Source organism: Anguilla anguilla, chromosome 6 (genome assembly GCF_013347855.1).
Source record: "Anguilla anguilla isolate fAngAng1 chromosome 6, fAngAng1.pri, whole genome shotgun sequence".
Lineage (NCBI taxonomy): Eukaryota > Metazoa > Chordata > Actinopteri > Anguilliformes > Anguillidae > Anguilla > Anguilla anguilla.
In genome coordinates this window covers 46,091,428-46,114,865 of record NC_049206.1, presented here as the reverse complement: position 1 = coordinate 46,114,865, position 23,438 = coordinate 46,091,428, and the positions used below count along the sequence as shown (strand labels likewise).

General features: G+C 43.8%; 1 protein-coding gene across 8 annotated transcripts in view; it reads left to right on the top strand.

The window, feature by feature from the left end:
* Nucleotides 1–23,438, top strand: part of myt1la (myelin transcription factor 1-like, a) — a 73,896-nt gene that overhangs the window by 26,660 nt on the left and 23,798 nt on the right. For all 8 annotated transcript variants that reach the window (XM_035422752.1, XM_035422751.1, XM_035422749.1 and 5 more), the window contains 5 exons: nucleotides 490–552; nucleotides 11,423–11,853; nucleotides 15,603–16,661; nucleotides 19,533–19,667; nucleotides 22,108–22,198. In XM_035422752.1, the coding sequence (XP_035278643.1) occupies nucleotides 490–552; nucleotides 11,423–11,853; nucleotides 15,603–16,661; nucleotides 19,533–19,667; nucleotides 22,108–22,198 (1,779 nt within the window). The remainder of the gene's footprint in view (nucleotides 1–489; nucleotides 553–11,422; nucleotides 11,854–15,602; nucleotides 16,662–19,532; nucleotides 19,668–22,107; nucleotides 22,199–23,438) is intronic.

Here is a 23,438-nt window from a genome sequence, read left to right as displayed (position 1 = left end):
CTTTACTGGATTGTTTTCTCAGATCTACTCTGCTTGCACCTGCAACATTGTTGACTGTGATTGAGATTCTGAGGATAATAATTATAATACTAATAAGTATAACAAGAAGAAGATGAAGAAGAAGAAGAAGAAGAAGGACAAAAGAGGAGGACAAGAAAGAAGAAGAATTATACAAGCTATTTTACGTTGAAATTCCACTCTCTCAAACCTGTGTTCTTCCGGGATAGCAATATAGGCAGTAATACTACAAAAGTGATCATTGAGTCACAGTTTTGAGGAGATACCCTCTCTGTATGAATACTCACGCAAAACATACTGTTCAAGCATCCAGGGCCGCTCACATAATGCATTAACCAAAACTAAAGGGCCTAACCATCATGCTCTTGTCTTCTCAGTTAGTAAGTTACAGCCCAGCTGCAATGATGGTTTGGAAGTAAGATGTTAATTGCCCAGCGTCTGATTGCTGAGTCCCGTCTCTTGTCATTTCAGCTGCCCAACCCCAGGTTGCGATGGCAGCGGGCACGTCAGTGGCAAGTATGCGCGGCACAGAAGGTAAAGGCATCCTTTAAACCTAATGTTAGCGACACACCGGCAGCCATATAGGGTCACGACTGTGGGGAACTGAATCTCTTCCACACTGATGAAGGAGCACTCAGTGTGATTTGAATATGCCCACCAAACCAGTTGCGCTCAGGCTGCCCTGGTGTTGGATTGAAGGCCTGCTCATAAACCCTCGGTTGGTAACTGCATAGCAGCAGGAGTATGTCCTTGAATTTTTGAAAAAAAAAAAAAAATATTCAAGTCATTTATTTTTGAAGACATGAAACACCAATGCATCTCAATTTTACAAAGGTTGAGCAGAGCTTTCGCTTCACCACAAATGGCAGCCGTGTCTTCATCATGTAAGGCATTACAACAGACTTGTTTATTTGTTGTCTCTCTAGCAAGAGAATGGAAATGCCAACACACTCTAAGGAAGTGTCAAGTCACTGCAGCGGAAAAGTAGAAATTATTCTTTTTGTAATTGATGTTATCTTTAAACAGATGACTGATAGAGGGATGTTTAAATGCTCCACTATAATGACATCCAAATAGTATTATAGACTGTTAGGAATGAGAGAGGCATAATGTATGTCACTCTCTGATAGCTGAATCTTCAGTTAGCTGGAAATGACTGTCGTGAATATTTTTTCTCCCCGATTGTGTACAAGGATTTACATGATAGCAAGCGTTTCTTTGCAGTAAAGCTACATTCCTCACTGTACAGTTCTCAACAAGTGCAATGGAATATTATGTTTCTATAGGCAGTTCTGCACCATGGTGAGTTTAAGTTTATAACCTGTGCATACGCATCATTCAGTGACTGACTAGCCATAACTAACCACTTTGTTCAGTTTCAGCAAATTAAAAAAATAACAGATGGTACAGCTTGCAGTTAGCCATACCCACTGCCCCTCCCAAAAAACAAACCTCCCCCCCCCCCTGCCCCCCGAATAACAATGGGCACATCCACGTGCCTGCCGCCCCCTCACACCCGTACAGAACATCGCCCGTACCTGACACACCGCGCCGCCCTGGCCAAGCGTCGCTTCGCAAAAGACGGTAAAAAGCGGGCGAAAACGAACGCAAGGGCACAATCCATCAATGAGCGAGGGCTGCTCGGCCGCCGTCGCCAGCTAATTTCCACACTCGATCGCGCCGCCCTCATTTGCATACTTATAGAAGTGCTCTGACTGTCGGACAGCAGCCACGAGACGGTGCCGTCGTTAGTATGTTAATTATTCTCTCGCAGCTTTGGCATGAATGTGCCCGTGATATCCTGTTATTTCAGGCGCACTGTGATTAACAAAGGCTTTTAATGCATCTGGAAACGTACGTGCGAGTCTGTTTATGCCACTGCACTTCCAAAAGCCTACAGACGAACTGCTTCAAACGGAGCATATAGAATCGAAATCATTTAGTAAAAAGTTTATTGCATTTTATTGCATTGTAGGAATGTGTTTTTTACTCCAGTAGAAAAGAAGTATATATGTACATATATATATATATATATATATATATCTTAGTTATTAAAAATACTTTGATACTGATACCTTGGATTTGGCTTCTGGATTCGAAACAGATTTTTTTCATTGCTTTTGACAACATCCCTCCAGGATTTTGGCGGTTCTGCGACAATACTAATTTTATTGACATGGATTTGAGCAGAACTCCAGAGAACAGATAATAAGAGAGGCTGCAGTGATATTATTATATTAAAGCACTTTGACTTTTGCAGTGAATTAGTAAAATTGCAGTGGATCAGTAACCTGCATTTACTGCAGTAAATCTCACTAGAATCTCTCTCGTGAATGAGGGTTTTCTGATTTTCTGAGATTGGTCTGTATGCTTCCCTGTAACTGATTAGATATTATAATGGCTGAGACATTCCATTAAAGCTGCCTAATTTAATGGTTTCTTTTTGGCTATAAGAATAATTACTGTGGAATAGGTGTCGCCAATGGTGGAGTTTTTATATACGATATAAAATAAAGATATAAAATAAAACATTTTTTATGTGCAGTTTTGTCTCTGAGGTGATTTAAGAGAATTTTTTAAAAATAGGAATCGCTTCTGTTTGGATGTCTGCCCCACCGAGCTGCTGAACCGTGAAATCCATCCTGCTCAGGCCAGGTTTAATCATCACCGCTCCCGCACTGCTATTTCCACCTTTTTGAAATGATTGAAAAAAAGCATGTATTTTCGTGTCACGCGATCAACACGCCCCTTTAAACTGTTTTGCGGGAATTACCGAAGGTTCGGCTCAGACAAATTACGCCTCGGTTAGACCTCTGGCTCGGAGAAAAGAATACCAGATGATGAATTACGGGTGCTGTTGGGATAGAAGGGGAAGGCGATAAGGCTTTGGGGAGAGAAAAGAGGCCAGTTCAGGGCAAAAAAAAAAAAAAAGAAAGCTTGCCGGGTTCAAGTGGGAACTTTCGACAGAAATCGAACGCGGCCTATCGTCGTCTGTGTCAGCTGTCCATCAAACAGTCCCCACCCCCCCCCCCCCCCCCCCCACCTTCCTGCCATGGCAAGAGGACTCAACGCCTTTGCTTGCGTGCTGCACATTGACAAATGTTTAGCAAGGAGCCCAAGTATCACCATTTGCATTTAATATAAGACTGCCAGATGATCTTGCAGAGAAATATACCTTCTCAAACAGGGCCCTCCTCCGCAGCAGCATATTTTATTGATGTAAACTTCAAGGTTTAAGTGTCGGCTCCTGGGATTTGAGGCAGAAAGATGTGTGTCGCATATATCTGCTTTATGTCAGAGAATACTGAAGGCTGCAGTCTTCACTGTCACTGTTTGCCTTTAAGCATGGGGTATTTTAATAATTTTCCATTTGGTTCTATATATTAGCACTGATATAACTTTCTCAAGCTATGCTACCGTAAAATATTGCTGTTTCGGTAATGCTGTTTTCAGATGTATAATGTATCTTTTTTTTATCAAGCAAAGCAAGATAATTAATTGGGCTAATTAAGAAATGAATATCAGAGTCTGGAGAAAAAACCAACACTGATACACATATTGCCGCCCAGGAACTTTTTGTCAATACAAAGATCATCAAAAAACTGAGCTTGACACCCCTGCATGAAACTGTCCTCATTCTGTGGCGGTACTAGAGATGCTCACCACCAGCTCTTACGCTGGTGGATGAACACACCTGTGGCCAAAAGATCCAGATGTCATCTGGATTGTCCAACACACCAGTAAAAAAATACAGGCTCTCCAGTGACCATCAAGGAGGAATAACCTGACCTATTAAATTTATGGCTGCCGATTTCCACCAGTCAGAACTAGTAGACGGAGAATACGCCATATATCGTGACAGGAACATGACACGCATCCGCTCTACCTGACAGAGAAAATAGTTTTTGGGTTATATACAAGATGGTTTATTAATTAATCATGCTCAAATCTGTGAATGTTGAATTATGCAGGTATAAAGAAGCAAGGAAACAAACAGCATACAGTTGTAATGGCCAGCCATTACCTTATGATAATTGCTTATTTACTTATTAGTATTGACCAGATAGCCTTTCCCACAGCAGCCTAGTATTATGTATAATCAAACTTATATATTAAGATTCCAACCACTTATGTATTTTTACCCAAAACATTTTTAGAAGTAATGTTTCAGTTACTTAGAGCAGACATTGCCCTTATAGTGGGTTTCCAACCCAAAACTAAAAAGTCTAGAGTCCTTTCTATTAACTTATACTTATACAGCATCCTTGTTATCATGCAGTGCTCCCTTATCCAAGATTTTAACATTCATTTGGGCTACCTTCAGCTTGAGGAATACAGTTGTCTGTTGTAATTATACGGGTCACATCAGTTGTCTTGTTTTTAGCATGCCTGCTTAGAATCCTAAAGACTGTAAAATCACTGCATTCTCCATCTGTATTCAGCTCTTAGCATTGCAGAGGTGGATTGTGGATTACAGCCCCGCAATATACTGCTACGTCAAAAATAGGGATAATCTCCTATCTTGAGGGTCCAGCTCCACCCGATCTTACACTTTGGATGAGGTTTTACTGGACATCAAACAGCTGACATTAACAAAGTCTCCCTATCACCCTGGCAGAAGAGACGAGGAATTTCAAATCTAGTTTCGTTTAGCTTGTGTGTTCTGTAGGTCTCTGGACCGATGGGTGATTCTAGAACTTAACCTCTGGTCTCAGTCAATGCGCTGCATCGTGTTTCAAAACCGATTTCATTCTGACGCTCTGGGAATTTCTCAGTTCGGCACATAAAAGCTAGCTTTTCATACTGCTGTCTGAATAGAGGGAAAAAAAAAATATGAAAAGAAAAAAGAAAAAATGTATTTCATCAAATACAGACCAAAAAGGGAAATCAAATAAAACTTTAATTGATTTCAAGAAAAACCTGGAATAAAAAAATGTCACATAAAAATAAGACAGTCCTATCCATTCACCGATCTACCGACGACGCGTAAAGAATTACGCCTCGGTCCGATGAATCCAGCACGCCGGCCGAGGCGTTCGTATGGCGGGATTCGAACGCTGCACAAATGTCCTTTTACTCCACGGGCAAAGCTGTCTGCGCGCGAGCCCCGTTATACAAACCCACGGCGTCTTCGTACAAACGCGGCGTCCGCGTGCGCACGCGTAGGCGTCCTTTTCCCCGCCAGCCCGGCGTGAGTTTGATTGCCGTCGCATACCCCGAGGCTTCAGCTGGGGGGCGGGGGGACAGGGAGGACGGGGTGGTTGGGGGGACGGGGGGGGGGGGGGTGAATAATGGCCTGTCTGCGCCGCGGCGTGTTCCGGAGCCGGAGTAGTCGAGCGCTTTTCTCACCGACGCGCCCCTCATTCGGATTCCAGCCACAGCCCCGGGGCTGTATTATTCATGGCTTGGCAGATAGCGCTCGCTAAAAGCATGGGCACTCGGCCAGGTACGGGCGGGCGGGCGGGCGGGCAGGCGGGCGGCGGGCCGCGGCGGCGGCGGCGGCAGGGGGCTCGGGCGGGGGGGGCCGCGGCGAAGCGGCTCGGCACCTTCTCCGCGGAGAGCCCTCGGGTTTTTAAAACACGCTCGGCGGAGCTGTCGCGCGCTCTGCGAATCCCGATAAGGCCGCATTAATCAAAACGAGACCGGCTACGCCGCTACGCCGCTACGCCGCTACGCCCTTCCCTGAGCCTCTGCCACCCACGCCCACCCGAAGCCCCCTATCACTTCAACACCCCCACCCCCCCCACCCAATCATTGTCTTATGTATTCAATTGACTTAGAAAATATAACCAATATCAGCTGTAAATGTATGTGAGAAGCAAATATACTATATGTTGAAGTCTCCTTATGTCTTATGTCAGAGAAATAGTTGTATGTATTTGTGGCTCTTACATATATATGTATATATTTTTAAGGGAAGATAAAGAGATTGTGGCATGCCATGTTGTCAGGCCTTGGTGAATCCCTCTTTTGTATTGGACAGTGATGGTCAGACAGGTCCGAAGGCTACTGTCGGTCAGTTATCCAGACAGTTGTCCATTCAGAGCACCTCCAGAGTCACCAATCTGTCTCAAGGCTGCCTTACTGTATGGAGTGGATCAATCTCCCCCGCACTCTCTCCTTTTATCCTTCTCTCTCTCTCATTCTATCTCTTGCTGCCCTCTCTCTCTTTCACACTCTCCCTCTCTCTCTCCTTCTATCTGTCTCTAGCTCTCTCTGTCTCGTCCTATTCTGTGCATCTGTGCCTTTCTCTCCACCTCTCTCTGTAGCTATGCCTCTTCCTCTCTCGTTTGCTATTCTCCTTGTGTCTGTGTCTCTCACACTCTCCCTCAATTCCTTGCTGCCGCTTTCTCTTCAAGCATCGACAGCAGCAAAGCAGACCAACTGGGTTTTGCGCACGGCTACCCCAGTTTTAACTCTGATCTTACCCCGAATTCTACATTCATAAAATACACCGAAATTCGGTGTTAATTTTTGCGTAAAACAGGAAAATAGCATGTTGGTTTAATTCTTTTATTTTTATTTTTTTACTAATTATTGAGAGCTTTTGTTTGTCAAATATATATATATATTTTTTTTAATGTTTACAAAAACCTGGTCTGTTCCCGCACCCAGGCTTTAACGAACGGCGGGGGTTTTATCGAGCGGCGCGGTCCCAGAGCGCTCGGAGCCAGCACAATGCAGGAGAACTCCGGCAGCTCCTTTGTTCTGCCTTTCGCAGGGAAGTCTGTCGGGTTTTTTAAAATCACTCTGCGCTCTCTCTCTCTCTCTCCGTCTGCCTGCAGGGATGGCAAATCCCTCTTGGGTTCTGTGGAGGATATCACCATGGAGACCGCGTGCCTGTAGATGCTGCCGGATAGGGCACAGCGAGCAGCGCGCTCCCATGACAACTGGCATGCGAACGTGAAAAACCGTTCTCTGTTCTGCCACTGCTATCACCCCCCCTCCCCCCTGCTCATGTTATGGTGCGGCACGGATACAAATATGGCACAGTGTTCGAGACGGACTGGGGCTTGCGGTTGACAAGCTTTTAATAGCATAAGTAATGAAATGATGCGTGACACTGTCCTCCTGAAGCACGCGCACTCATTATTGCCAAGGATTTCAAGTTGCAGAGACTCATTAAAATACAATTAATTATTTGGCAAGGTTTAACATTGAATTCCTCATCAATTCTACAATCAATTTTCGCTCCACTTTAGCTCATAGTATTGGTCAAATACGACACAGTTAGCATTGACCAGTTTACAAAGAGATCAGTTAAATCACTGTGTTGATCTTAGCTTAGCTGGTCCCAAAGATATTTTGTCTTCAACTCTGAGTGCAACATCTTTTTATCTAACACATTTCAATGTTAATTTTATAGACCATATTGGACTAATTGTTTATGCCATGTATGAAATTAGCAACAAAAAAACTCACTTCATAATGTGAAGGACAATGTGGATAAAATAAAAAAAGCTAGTAGTGCTATTTGCGCAATTTTGAATGCTCGCACTGTCCTACAATATATTGAGAGTTTCACTCTCTAACAGAATCTTCATTGTACTCATGCACTATATCGAGAGTGGTGTCAAAGTTATATATTTATATTTGTGTTCAATTTTAATCTGAATGCTCAGTGAGCTAGAAACACAGAAGTACTCAAGGTGACATGGAAGCATTCAATACCGAGCATACCATTGGTTTGGTAGCAAGCTATGTTTCTTACAGACAGACTAGGTGACAGGCAGGAGGGCATGAAGTCAAGTGGAAAACATGTAGTGAATTAGCAAATTAGTAACAGCTTTAATTATGCCCAGACACACTAAGCTAACTTGCCTATAGCTAAAGAACTAACTAGTGTGGAAGATTATTTATATAGTATGCAGCTAGCTTACATATGTGGTAGCTAGCAATTGCATTTACATAATATACAATCTGTAAATATAGGTACCGTAGCTAGTGATGATACTCCATAAGTCATGGATACTCAAATCTCATGGCCAGTAGTATTGCTGTTATACTTCTCTACTTGATAGTTAATTGAATGATTACAGTAATGCCACTGATTGGCTAAAGATGTCACACTCATGTTGTCCCAGGTCTACTTCAGTCACTGATTAGAGGGGAAGGATGAAAACCAGCAGTGCTGCCGGCGTTGAAAGCCAGATTTAAGTATTGTCCTTATAAAGCCTCTTGTATTGAAATCTTGAAAGTACACTACAGAATTATAGCTGTTTGACAATGTGCTAATGAATTTGCAACATCGTACCACAACTTCAGAGCAAGAATGCTACACATTAACTTTGGTTTTCTTGATTTCATTCTTTGAGAAGTAGTCAGCTATGGAGACTGGTCCAGTGTTAATACTGTTTTAATACTGAGAGGACCTGCAGTATAACAGTACTTAGATTCCAAGGACAGCATTGTAAAAGGTAGCAACATGTAAGACCTTAGTACATGTAATCATTGTTATTATCTTCTGTGTCCAGCCAGTTCTTCAAACAGAAATCTCAAACACAGGTTGACAATAAATAATGAATATAGAAAAATATTACATCTATTTTTGAAAGGTGCCAGTTCATGGCATGGCTGTAATCATGTATTGGCCGACCTCTACAGCCATCCCCTAAAGCCAACAATCTTTTAAGATTTCTCCTGTACATGCATTGTATCTTTAAACCCTCCTATGGGCTGTGATACGTCAGACCAGCGACGCCCCTCCATCCCCGCACTGTGCTCGCTTGCCTACCTCCCCCCCCGTCTGCTACCCAACTGGACAGACAGACCGCTGATGTCACTTGGAGGGGACTGGATGAGTACGGCTTTAATGTGCCTCTCAGATGTTTGGTCACATGCGGTATTGATCGTGAGCTGGCCAGCCCGGGGAGAGGACAAGAGGTGTGACACAGGACAGGCTGTCGCTCCACTGTGAATCTCTGAGCGGGCTCGGATCTATGAGGTCACGCGTAGGTGCGGGGTCAGACCAATGCTATTTCCCCGGTCGCAAGAGGTGGACGTCGTTTGCGTCACGATGATGGGTGTCTCCTATTTATAGTAAATAGGAACGAAACTCCTTGAAGTGTGTCAAGTCAGTGCGCTTTATGCAATTCCCAATGGCTCTCTTGACTTATATACAGTACACACATAGAGTCCAGACCTGGGTCAAATACATATTTGTTTTGGATTCAAATACTTTTCTGTGCTCTATTGATCTTGCCTGGTGTAATTGAGCCTGCCAATATGACCAGAAGGTGGGGTTTGCAGTTTCTGAGAGTATTTCATTGGTTCCAATACACTGAACAAGGTCAGTAAAGCGTAGAAAAGTATCTGATAGAGACCATAGAGTCCATAGGAGTGTTTTTTGTTATAGAATTAGCAGTGAAAGTTGCCTGGGAAGTCCTGTGGAAAAGCCTATATTGGCTCCGCATGTAGACCAGGCTGTCAGCTAGCAACCAAGCAGGTGTGCAGACAAAGGCTCTCGCATTACCACAAAAATCAATACACCCCTGAAATATGTCAGACGCCTGTTCGCAGGTGTTGCCTCTGCTTTCCAAAAAGGGGCCTTGCAACTGATGAGCAGTCGAAGGTCATATTTCATTCCAATTATTTCAGTTGGAAAAAATAATATGAAACCATAATCTGCTTTTTCGTGTGTCCAAATGGAACATTCCCCCAGCCCTCAAGTGAGATCATCTGATGTTTTTCCTTCATGATTAGTGGTTTTCCTAAATTACTTGGACGCAGTGTCAAACAGTATAGTCCAGCAGTTTCTATTAGCCACTGAACTGTATCACAGTTGACCTCATATTGTTTTTCTTCTGATTTTACATGGATCTGCGCCTCAAAATGATGACTATAAACATCTTTCTGGCTGAAAGAGGAGGAATCTGGATTACTCCAGAACAGTGCATCTGATTTTTTGGAAGGCTTCAACAACATGAATTTGATAAACATTTTTAAAAAATGTTCAAAAGTTGTGCATTTGCATGTGCTGTACCCTTAAAGTGCAATGCAGCAATGTTTCTTGTGCAGCGAACAACCCTTTTTATTAGTCACAGGAAGGGATTGATGATTCATTGAATCAGTATGGAGGTTTTTTTTTTGTTCCGTGATGTTCCACTGGTTATGTTTTTAGCATAGACCAATGTGGTGGTACAGTATGTGTCAGTTTCGTTTTTTTTTACTTATACCTTTCATCTGTACATTTTTGGGCCAATATAATAGAATTGTAGCCTTTTTTTGTATGTTCCCTTTGAAAATTTTCCATGGAAATAACATGCTCCAGTAATCAAAGTATTAGCCAATACTTGAGAGTAATTCCATTTCCTCTTTTCCTCCTGCTGACAAGATGCTTGAGGAAATATGCCTTAGCATTATTCACCCTGCTGAACTCGAATTATTTGCATTCCTACAAACTTGGCCATTATCTAAGTACTTAGTATCTAAGTACATCAGTGTTGAACATTTTGGGGGGGGGGGTAATTTTTTTAATAGATGTCTTATGACATGAGCATGTCCTAATAAACAATGCTCATTCAAGTCAACTAGAAATGTCATAACTTTATTTGTCAGTTATTTAAAGAGACATTATGTCCCAATGAGATCTCTGGTCATTTCCATAATCTGAATAAATAAGTAAATAAATTAACCATAGGGACAACCTTGACGGTTATAATTAAAATTACAGAAAGAATGTATTGCTTCTGTGCAGTCCCCATGGGAACAGAACTGTGTCAGGTCACAGGACCCACTGGCTCCTAAGGTGCACTTCTCTGCTAATGTTCCATTAGCCAACTGTTACATTTGATTCATACCCTTCCCCGTCTCCACCACAAAGAAAAGGTAACAGTTAGCTAATGGAAACTGTTGTGGCTAACACGATAGGAGTGTGAAAGAAAAGCACCCTTACCTTGCTGCAAACTGGTCCCCAGCATTCACATAGAAGAAAATAGCCTCAAATTCATATTGAAAGTACACATAATTTTCGAGGCTGCTTTGCAACAATTAAAGCACAATTAGTACAATTGGTACTGATTACTAGGGGTGTAATAATTAAAGGTTGGTAAAGTAAACTTTGATTTCCCGCTTAAGGTTGATGCTTACAACTGGAACAGGGAAATTTACTTCATTATTTTGAGATGTTTTTCCTTGCAGGAGTCAGTTCAGTGAAGGGCTGTTTCTCATATGCCATTCCAAAGCCCGCCTCTCGAAAGTGATGATTTGGACAGAGAACACAGTAAAATGTTCAGTCGTGAATGAACTCTGACAAGGCGCATTTTACTCAGAGTACATTTCATAATCCTTTGACTTATAAAGTCAGTCTGAATAAATGAATACTGACAATTTCACAGGGTATAATGTATGTGCTTGTTCACAGGTGAAGTCATGCAAAGTGGCCCCTTTTGTGTGTTATTTACAGTGTCTATGGCTGCCCTTTGGCCAAGAAGAGGAAAACCCAAGACAAGCAGCCGCAGGAGCCAGCCCCAAAGAGGAGGACCTTCCTGACACGCCTGGACAACTCCTCCATGGACGAGTGCTACGAGACAGACGGCACGGAGGAGGTGGACGAGAAGGAGCAGGAGGACGCCGAGGAGGAAGAAGAGGAGGAAGGCGAGGAAGAGGAGGAGGTGGAAGAAGACGACGAGGAAGAGTACTCCGAGGACAACGAGGAGCAGGGTGAGGACGAGGACGAGGGAGAACTGGAGAGGGGGAGGGGGAGAGAAACGGCGGAGGACGTCGTGGAAGACGAGGAGGAGGATGGCGAGGAAGGGGATGAGGAGGAAGAGGAGGAGGAGGAAGACGATGAGGAAGACGAGGAGGAAGACCGTGAAGAGCACAGCCGCGGGCACGGTAAGACCGTACGGCAGCCTTTGCCTGAATGGTTCAGTTCCCTTTTAACGTCTGTTGAGCTCTTTTCATCTTTGCTTCTCTGATTTTACGTCACGCCACACATCTCAATCCTGACATCACAACCTTCTGAACAACCCAGATGGGGAGCAGAGATCATCTGAAACCAAACTCATCTCCCGCCCAGAAACATCTATCAGCAGACGGCAGTTATATTTCTGCAGGCTCGGATGTCTGCGAACAAGGCACTTTACCTCCGTTGCTCGTAAGCATAAGCCACAAAAGAATACTTTTTTTTTGTTTTTGTCACCCGGGAGAAAAAGTGAGCTCCGTTTGAGACGGTACTGTAACATTGTTGGCAATGATAAGATGAAGCAAACAAACAGCAGCGAATTACAGTTTCTCCAGGGAAAATGTTGTTTGCTCTGTTTTTATCGTTTTATCATTCTTAGCATCATTTTGACAGTGCGCCCTATGCGATTCGTTTCATCCACCTGTTTATGGGTTTGTTTGTTTTCCGTTCCGTTCGGTGCTGTGGCGAAGAAGGCTGAGCGTACCCAGAATTTCTGATGGCGCTGAGCATTGAGCGTAAGGGTGAAAACAATCCCCCTGAAACAGGAGCCACTTCTAAAGATAGTTTGGAGGAGCCCGAGGTGCTTCTGGAATAATTTCCCTGTGACCTTCAATGTCATCTCAGCATCAGACATAAAGCATCCTGGCTTCACCTGTGGGAACCCCTGTAAAAAAAAAACAATGGCTTCTTCAAGTGATTGCTGATTCGGCAAAAGCGTTGCGGCCCCCCAAGGTAGAGACAACGTTAGCCGCCGGCAATAATGCATTTTCCTCCAGACACTCTCCAACTGAGACACATTACTCCTGCCATATTACACTTATTTAAATAAATTATTACATGCATCTGCCTCACTATAACCACAGCATTAGAATTAAGGCTGCAGACAATGCCCGCCCCCCCCCCCCACATGCACACACACACACACACACACCCTCTCTGAAATACAGCACAGTGTATCCCCACCAGCTTTGACTTATCTTCACCGACGCCCATCTTTTTTCTGTGCTTCCACTCGAAAACCGTAAAAACGCATTACCACGTGCTCTGAGTGTAAGGCAGATTATGCTGATTTTAAAGAGACACGGTATGGTTCACCACTAGTATGAGTGACAAGTGGTGTTATACTGCACTGCAGCCCAGAAATTGTTTAGCGTACATTTCATAGTGTTGGACCTGGGCTTTACCCTTAAATGCTGATGATAAATGACTACATTTATCACATAAGCACATAAATATTAGTATTGTCGAACCTCGTTTGTTGGTGTTAAATATCAGATCTCTCAGAATTTCCTCTTAATTTGAAAAACAAAACTGAAGTTTGACACAGGAGTGATTAAGTATTGTAAATACTCTGCCGTGAATGGTTGAACTGGGGGGCTGAAGTGGTATTGACGGTTGACTGGTCACCTCGCTAACCCACAGCACAGCGGAGTGGACATGGCGCGTTTCTTTTTGGGCTGCCTTTCCCGCGATCGTTCGTGACAGTGCCTCTAAGAGCAACTGAGGACGTAGCTCTCGTCTTTATTAACTTCAACTTTGCCGTGTATCGCTGCTGTACAGGAAGTGTCAGAAGTGCTCATCTTCTCTCCGCGTCCTTTGGAAACGCTTTCCAGCTCCGGGGTTGACACGAGTCCCGGATTCTCGCTTGGTTGCGGCCACAAATGTCAGCTTCGGTTTTTTTTTGGAGCTCGGAGTTGAATGGTAGCCACTTTGTATGCATTTATGTTTGATTTTCATTCATTGAAAATAGCTCAATGTGTATTATCTTATGGCTTGTGATTTAGGTGTATGATCAGTTACGACTGCCCACATTTTCACAGCGAAATCAGTTCACACACAGAGGTCATTTTGCTCTTTGGTATTTTGAAATGAAATGGATGTTGCCCTATGAAATATTTAATTGGAAAATTTGGATTATTAATTACTTTAATTGCTCATTTCCCTTTTTTATTGAACATCACATATTTTTGTCTTTAAATATTTCATTTTATACATCAATTCATCCATGTTTGGGAAATAAAACCAATGTGATCTATTTAATTAATGTTGGAGATGGCACATCAGTAGTTTCTTAGATTTCTTTTTCTGTTTTTATATCTCTCTCTCTTCTTGAAACCAAAGCCCTTTGAATTGTGAATTGTGTGTGTGTGTGCGTGTATGTTCCTTTTTTGTGTGCACATGTACATGACTGGAGTGTGATAGGCAAAAAATTTAAAATAAATGTGCTAGACATGTAGATCTGAAGCAGCTACAGGTAATGACTTCGACTTGGAGGTACTGATTTTTTTTTAATCCTACAGATTCTAACCCTTTATCACTGTAAAGAAATTTGCATTTAAAATGATTTATTGGGGTTTTTGCACTGTCTTAACCATTTTGACTAAATACAAAGCATGATCTGCATTAGAACAATTGTATATACTGTATAACAGTCAATCAGGTCACAGGTGCAAGATTGCTATCCGGATTCTATAGAAAGTGGGTAGTAATGAGGCTCACAAGCTAGCTTGCGTGCAGTCTGAGTTTTTTAATGTAACTAGGTTCCAAATGTATTTTCCAATAGAGCTAGGCTGGGATGAATACTGGATGCTTTCAGGAAGTATTGTTTTCCATACATTCTCCAGGGAAGAGTTAGATGTCACAGGGAGCTGTTGCTAGCTAGTTCTCTTTCAAAATTTTGCTTGTTAGCAAATGACAGATCACACTGTGATCAGAATATTTCATCTGAAAACAGAAAAAATAATTGTGTCAAACCACTGGATAAACTAATGAGTACAAAATGTTTTGGGATTCAGATTCAGAACTGATAAGTAACTTGCTAGCTAGTTAGCATACTGTACAGTAAGTAGGCACATTCACCAACTGCTCATTATTCACAGTGATCAATACAGTGCTGGAAATGTTCAGTTCTATCTTTATATCAGTGTCTGGAAATAGACACTAATGATAAGACCAAGGCATCCGTTTAATTAGCTGATGATTTATGGATCTGATCTGTGCAATAGCTGCTGATTCTAATAAATAGGCTACATGCTAGTACAATAAGATAATAAACACAACCACGTGTGTATGTGTGTCCAGTTAATGTTCTGATCTTGTCAAAAACATGTAATGGCTTAACCATGTTCCTGGTTGTTAATGAACTATTAAAATCATGGTACTGTTTTTTTATTTCATGGTCCACTAAACATACTCTTAACAAATGTGTAGAGTTGCTGTAATAATAATTGCTGTCTCTTTTTACTATGATGAGCACCTTTTTTATTGCAAGTCCTATCATGAGCTCTGTAGATATATATTCAGCTATTGTGACTTGGAGAGTCTTGACATTTCATTTCTCATTCAGATACACATGGGTACTGATATCATAGGGGAAATAAACTGTCCATGAAGTTCAGCTCATTTGAGGCCTTTCTGTGTCTCAATAATATCATTTCAGTGCCAATCTCATTAATTTCTCTTCACTCTGCTTGTGTTTTTTAACATCCTTGGAGAGTCTTGGGCTTTCTATATGCAGTAGGTACACTGAAGGCAACCAGTTTATTAGCCTTGCAAAAACACTGTGTACGAAGATCCCATCATTGGAGGGATTGATATTGATATCCCGCGTTCCTCGCAGAAAAGTTTTCTGGCATAATCAAGTGCAGAAATGATGGGCGTTTCCGTCCTTCCTCAACAGAGAACAATCAGATGAACGGCGGATACCCCAAACCCGGCCAGGCGATGGAGAAGGACAACAACAGTGAGGAGTACGAGAACTACGACGAGCTGGTGGCCAAGTCCCTGCTGAACCTGGGCAAGATCGCCGAGGACGCGGCCTACCAGGCCATGACCGAGTCCGAGATGAACAGCAACTCCTCCAACAGCGCCGGCGAGGACGACGACGAGGACGACGACGAGGAGGACGAGGAGAACGAGAAGGGCGACAGGAAGGGCGAGCTGAGCCTGGACGTGGACAGCGACGTGGTGCGGGAGACCGTGGACTCGCTCAAGCTCCTGGCGCAGGGACACGGCGCCCTGATGGCGGACGACCTGGACGGGCGGGGCTACGGCGAGGCGGAGGCCGGGGGAGGCGTGCCCGACGGCGTCGGCGGGGCCTCGGCCAGCAACGGGAGGCCGGCGGAGACGGAGGAGGAGGTGTGCCTCAGCAGCCTGGAGTGCCTGAGGAGCCAGTGCTACGACCTGGCGCGCAAGCTGAGCGAGACCCAGCCGGCGGAGCGGGGCGGGCACCCCTACGCCCACCCCCACCCCCACGCCCACGCCCACGCCCACCACCACGCGCCCGACCTGTCCCACCACCACCACCACCACCACCACCACCACCCCGTCTACGCCAGCTGCCAGCAGGACCTCCAGGAGGACGGGCGCACCCTGGAGAGGAACTACTCGGACATGGTCAACCTCATGAGGCTGGAGGAGCAGCTGAGCCCCAACTCCAAGGGCTACCCCATGGGCCACGGCCAGGAAGGAAGCTGCGGCGGCGGCCGCGACGGGGACGAGGACACCGCCTCCGTCACCTCCGACCGCTCGGAGGAGGCTTTCGACATGGCCAAAGGCAACCTGACCCTGCTGGAGAAGGCCATCGCCCTGGAGTCGGAGAGGGCCAAGGTGATGAGAGACAGGATGGGAGTGGAGCACGGCGTCCGGCGGGAACACAGTCCCAGGCAGAGCTGCGCTGCCGAAGAGCGGAAGGCACGACCTCACCAAGATGGCGCCAAGAGGCCATACTACCCGAAAGGTACACTCGCCCACACGTGCTCACACACTCTATATGTTCAATGCAAATGCGGTGACACAATTTTTGTTGTTTTGGCTCTGCACACCAGATTTGAAATAAAACTGTGAATATGAGGACAAAGTGCAGACTGTCAGCTTTAATCTGAGGGTTTTAACATGCATATTAGGTGATCCATGTAGGAATTACAGCCCTTTTAATTCATAGACCCCCAATGATTTACACTATTATTATTATTATTATTATTATTATTGTTGTTGTTGTTGTTGTTGTTGTTGTTGTCATCGTTGTTGTTGTTGTCGTTTTTTCAATTATCACTGTGTCTTGTAACTGGCCCCATGGAATGTCCTGCCCTGCCTGTTTAGTTACATCTGAAAATTTGATGTTACTAGAAATGGAGCATTAGGATTTGTACGTGATGCTCTGTCCTACTGTTTCATAACCTGTATGTACAGTCCACCTCCACATATAGATGCACAGTGAGAGAGAGAGAGAGAGAGAGAGCAAGCCTCCATTTTCCCTGCGTTCTGCTGAGCACTGTGCTGAGATGAAACAAACATTAGGCCAATCGCAGAGAACCTCTCGGTGACCCCGGGACAGGCTTTTTCGGACAATTTGAATAATTCACATCTCGGCGGTGGCAGCGGAGGCTTATGTTGTTCAAATAGGCCAGCGCGTTGACATCAGAGGCTAGGCTTCTCAGGCATAACTAATGGAAATCCGCAGGGCCTGTTAGGACAGCAAAATCCCATCCTCGGGATTCAGGTCACGCCCGCTCTCAGCCGCCTATTTTTAAACCCGGGAGGGGCTCTACTAAGACATCACCACAGTTGCCGAGACTTAACCGCGGAGAGACGGTTTGGAAATCGCTAGCCGTGAAAACACCTCCGAAGCGTATTTCCGTCTAACGGTCAAATTAAATCATTATCTTACGGCTGAGAGGAGCAGCCTCGGGCACTTCCTTCTCCCCATCTTTTATACATAGTTTTGCGTTGCCGTGGTTTCGTCTGCGGCCACCTCGGCTGCGCGGCATTTCGGAAGCCCTCCCTAATCTGAAGCACCTTCTGCCTTCATTAAGTGCGAATAAATCAACTGTAGTCAAAAATAAAGTACTGGCTTTTCCACGGATGAGGAAAACAAACGCGGTGCGAAGTGTCACCGCTGCATCATCCGTGAGAATGAAAAACTGATATTGCCCGAAATGAAATCAGCGAAATATAAATATTTTTATTGCCGACTTGCATGAAGACAGATTGCCAAAGTGATGATCTCACGAGTGTGACTCACCGGCATGTACCGCGCGTGGCACAAGAGCGGCTAACGCGTCAATCTAATTTCTAATAATGATCGATGCACCGCAAGGGCGTCCGGATAGCATCTTGCTTCAGGACCTGGAGAGATAGCGGCTGAGATTTATCTTTGAGGAGCAATTGTGTGGGAAAGCAGAGTATATGCATCTGCATGTAAGAGAAGGACAATAGGCTAGATGGACAATAATTGTTCATAGGACAAATTAATTGAGAGTTGGATGAAACATTATTGGTCTTTTCATAGGATATGTTGACGATACTGAAAAAAAGAAAATTACTGACATTATCCTTTAACAACTAGGACCTCTGAGGGAGACTGACACAGAAAGTCATGTGACATTACATCACATCTCACACATTGTATTGCTGGGTAAACACAGTGAAAAGTTTTCACCTTTACATATAAAGTAACCCTTCACCTTGGATATATAGCCTCTTAACTATACTATAAATTCTTATGCTCACTCTTCCAGTTCATTGTGCCTTCTGGTGGTTTGTGAAAATGTATTACTTTTGGTTGTGACTCCAACAAGCGTGATTTCAGTTACTGCAGGCAGAATTTAGAATTTCCTATAACTTTCCTCTAAGATTGTGTTGCTATGGTGATTTAGATGCCTACCCCTTTTTTTGAAATGACCACAAATAATTTTTTTATTCCACAAAGTCCATTTAGGAGTTTTCACCATCATAGTTGAACACAGTCGCAAAGCTAATACCACCATAAGTTAGTTATTTTTTTAAATCTTTACCACAAATAATGCACCATCATCCATCTTATAATGTGACCTTTATCTTCCAGGGTTTTAGCATCACACTTTTGAATACACTCCCACAGTATCGCCCACCGATGAACATTTACATGGAAGACTTGCACGAAAGTGTGGCCTTGTGCCCACGCTGGCTTTTTCCGAGATTTATACAGCACACAGCTTCCACTGGACTGGGTCTTTAAATAAGGATCACCTAAACGATTTAAATGAGAATGTTTAATCTTGCACAACAATCACAGCAACAGGACATTTATCTGCTTTAGCTTCCCCCAATTTCAAGCTCCCAGTCCTTCATTTATGTATGTATTTAACCTTTATCTTATCGGGTAAGGTCAATTGAGAACCATTTCTCATTTAAAATGATGATGACCTGGGTAAGAGGCTCCAACTGGTCCATTGGTCTACATTGGTCTTGTACTGGGAGATGTGTTACATTACATTACATTACATTACAGGCATTTAGCAGACGCTCTTATCCAGAGCGACGTACAACAAGTGCATTAGTTCAAGGTGCAGAGGTGCAAAAGAAACACTAGAGTGAAGTAAAGATCGTAGTGCCAGAAGTGATCACATAGATCAGGACTCCAACCCTGTAGAGTAACCTGTTCAGCAAACAAACAAACAATCCTGCCAAGTACAAACTAGCACTGAAATCACATTTGTGTTCCCTGGTTTGGCTCACAGAAAATGAGTGTGTGCGTGTGCGTGTGTGTGTGTGTGTGTGTGTGCATGTTTGTGTGTGTGCGCATCGTTGAAAGGCCGTGCCAACGCGTGCGCTGCTCTGCCGTTCGCAGATTCTTCGCGGAGCGAGAAGAAAGAGAGCAAGTGCCCCACACCAGGCTGTGACGGATCGGGTCACGTGACCGGCCTGTACCCCCACCATCGGAGCTTGTCTGGCTGTCCCCACAAAGACCGGGTGCCCCCTGAAAGTAAGCACAACGGAAGTATTGTGATCGCTTTAGGTGACAAAACTTTCCTTCTCGTATTGAGTGTGCGACTGTACTGTACTCCCCACGTGTCCTCGCTCTCCAACTTCTCTCCCTCCTTTTCGCGGAATGCTCTCTTCTTTTACGTTCGCCTGCATGGCCTGCTCCGTGGAGAGCCCGCGCTCCCGTGTGAGGTCTTCCTGCATGTCCGTTCGGAGTTCATCCTTTTCCCGGCTCTGAGTCTTCACCTCCGCATCGTTCCCCCCCCCCCTTCAGGTTCTTCTCTCTCTCATTCTGCCTGGTGCATTAGCACCCTTCGCACTGTTCCCGCCTTGGTCAAGTATAGAGCGGCGAGAACACAACAGCCCACTCGACACCACACTCACTGCATTTTTAACAACACTCGGAGTAATTACGGCATAATTACAGTGTAATTGCATAGTTATTGAGGCTTCTTAATGCGCGCCGGGCCACTTTTTTGTCTGAAAAAATGACTTTAAATGCACCCAAAAGTGATCTTTCTGGAACAGATGTGCCTTGGTAGAGAGGACTATACGGATTGATTTGGAATTCACAGCGCATCACATAAAATTATGGGCAAATTATTTTCCACTTATTATTCTAATGTGAGGTTTTTTTAAATGAATTTTTGGGTAATTTTTTTTAGAATTATACTTTTAAGCACCGGTTACTGGAAACACCATTTGTACCTACACTTTTTACCAGAAAAATCCCAATCAGCCTAATTAGTCTAACTACTGTCGTTTTGTATGGCATGGTAATGACTGCATTTAGGGGAGATGGTTTCCTTCAGGTTGACCTTAAGTCTAAGATTTTCACAAGTTTCCCATCATTCCCAGTTCATACGGTTTAATTTGTCTAACAAAAGCAATTCAAGTTATTTGCAGGAACCATTTTTCAAACAATAAATACGACAAACATACATTTAATGATAGGTGCAAAGAAAATATGAAATACTGTATTTCAAGAAAATTAAAGAAAAATCTACGAGAATGCATTTGCATGCTTGATTAGCTTGTCATAATGTCTATTTCATCAAAATGTAATGTGAAATTGTGGCTTGTAATTGTAGTCGTGGAACTGTGAGTGATGTTGCAGTATTGTTACTGTTACTAGTTGTGATTTGTAAGACATTTCTGCCTGTTTAGGTGGCAAGCTTTCTCAGGGTTAGTATAAAGATCTGCAATGATTAAATTTAAGGGGCAAGAAGTGGGAGCTAGAGAATTTCTCAAAAGACAATTTTCTCCTAAATAGTGGGGGAAACATGTTCATTAAGACTTCAGAAATCAAACTCTTTGGGAACAGGAGTCGTTCTCCTCTGAAATGTTCATAACTTTGAACAAAAAGTTCATAACTTTGAACATTTTTTCCCCAATTTTCTCCCCCATTTTGGAATGCCCAATAATGATGATACTGCAACCTCCATTCTCCATTTGGGAGAGCACAGACAAGCATGTACTCTCCTCCGGAGCATGTGATGTCAGCCAATGTCAGCCTTCTAATTACACTGCAATCCACTTGCCCTGGGAGAATAGAATCCTCACATCCCTGGGTAATGCTAGAGGCAACTGGCATTGTCCTGCAGGACTGCTGCTCACAATCAACTCTGCTATGGGCCTAATTCAATATCAGGCCATGAGGCCCATCCATACACTAGAAGAGTGATGCCTTAATGGGGTGGGCCACCCAGAACCTTCCAGAATGCACCAATTATATTAAATTATTTAATTATAATACATTATTGTAATGGTTACTTGTGTTACTCTAGCCTTAATTTTAATTTAGGCTTTAATTTCACAGCTAGCTTTTTAAAAACCAATATGATTTTTTTTTATTCCAACCAATCTAAAAAATGAATATCATTATTACAATATATTTTATTACCTTGGCTTACAAGGAGATGCAGCAAGATCAAGTCCGTGAGGCTGGAAGATGTTCGGGAGAGGGGGGTGGGCAAAATAAACTCAAAAAAAGCAAGTGAAATTCTTGCACTGAGACAAATTTGGCCAAACCAAGAATGTGTCATCACCAGCCCGAGCAGTGCACCCTGGGTAAATGTATGCGGGCTGACTTTTTCGGTTTAATGGAAAAAAATTAGGGCTTGCGACGCCACCTCTGACACAACTCGAAGAAGCGTGCCCCTCCACGCTCTTCTTCCTGGAAATAACGCGAGCCCAGCACGATCGCGCGATGTCCGCTGGGTTGTGATAAGGCTTCACGCTGACCGTCGCCTGCATTACCAGCACCCCCCCCCCCCCCGCACCCACTCCTTCCCCCGAACGTGGCATGCATGGCCTGCTGTCCTCTGCATGAGCGTAATTCTGAAAATGGCAGCCGTACAGGACTGATGGAGATCGTACTGATAACTCGGCTCTGGGGCCTCCTAACCTTCCCTGTCTCTCACCTCTTCTTGTCTGTCAAGTTCTTGCAATGTATGAAAATGTTCTTAAGTGTCCTACGCCTGGCTGCACGGGACGTGGTCATGTCAATAGCAACAGGAACTCCCATCGAAGGTGAGTGCTGCCTCGTCCCGCGGGCCCCTCCCCAGCACCCCTCCTGGCACCACTTCAGTTTATTTTCGGCCATTTTGTTTTTTTGTTTGTTTTTTTTTTTTTTTGTATCATGTATATTTTGGTGGGTTTTGTCCTTTGGTGTTCAGCAAAAAAAAATTGTTTTATTATTTTATGAAAGCAGCGCCAGACAAATCTTAAAGTGCACTCAGAAAAGAATTATTTAGAGGAACATAATTAAATTACGTGACAAATTCCCATCCAGTTTTTATAGGCAGCTCAAACATCCTTTCATGTTAGTTTTATTTAATTGAAATCAGCAATTGTCTGTCAAACTGTTATTGGGTGAATGTGAATAGTTTGTGCAAATCCTACTCAAAGAAGTCACATTTCTAAAATGTCAATGGATAAAACGTGCATGAAAAGAAAAGTGAGGTCAGCCCATTTAAATTACATTAGACGAAATTGTTCGTTTTATGCAAGCGCTTTGTAATGCTCTGTGTATGTTTTATATGTATATGTTGGCTATGTATAGCTATGTATATGTTGGATTATTATATTTACTAAAACCACATACTTTTAGTTACCAATTCAAACTGGATGGAAATTTGTCATACAATAACATTATGGCCATCTAAAGAATTCGTTTTTTGAGTGTAACTGTTCACTTTAAGGATAGGATGCAGTCACAGAGGAGGACTTAAGACCCCGTGGTTTGAACATGATTTTATTTTTATCTACTTATTCGTTCGACAAAAAGAGTGTGAAACTTTCCATAGGGGTGTTAGCTCATCTAGTATATTTCAGTGGCGTTAGCTCAGAGGCTAATTGTCATCCATAGTCCCCGGGCAGCGACAGCACATCCTGTGCGGTTAAGAAAGCTGAGCGTACCTTGATGAAGACGGGCAGAGCATGGGGGGGCTGCCTGTGCATGCGTGTCGCGGTGCAGCAGATGCTGTGTGACACCAGGCTAAGTGCCAGCTATCAGCTCTCCCCTGGCACTGCGGTGGAGGTGTGGGGAGCACTGCTGGAGCGCTTTCCTCCACATCGCACACAAGGGTGGGAGACGCCCGGAAATCTACCACACACACGTACACATGCAGACACACACACACACACACATGCTCGCGTACATACATGTACGCACACAAACACATGCAAACACACACACACACATGCACACACAAACACACTCACACAGTCACACATGCACACACACACTCGCACACACACACACACAAAC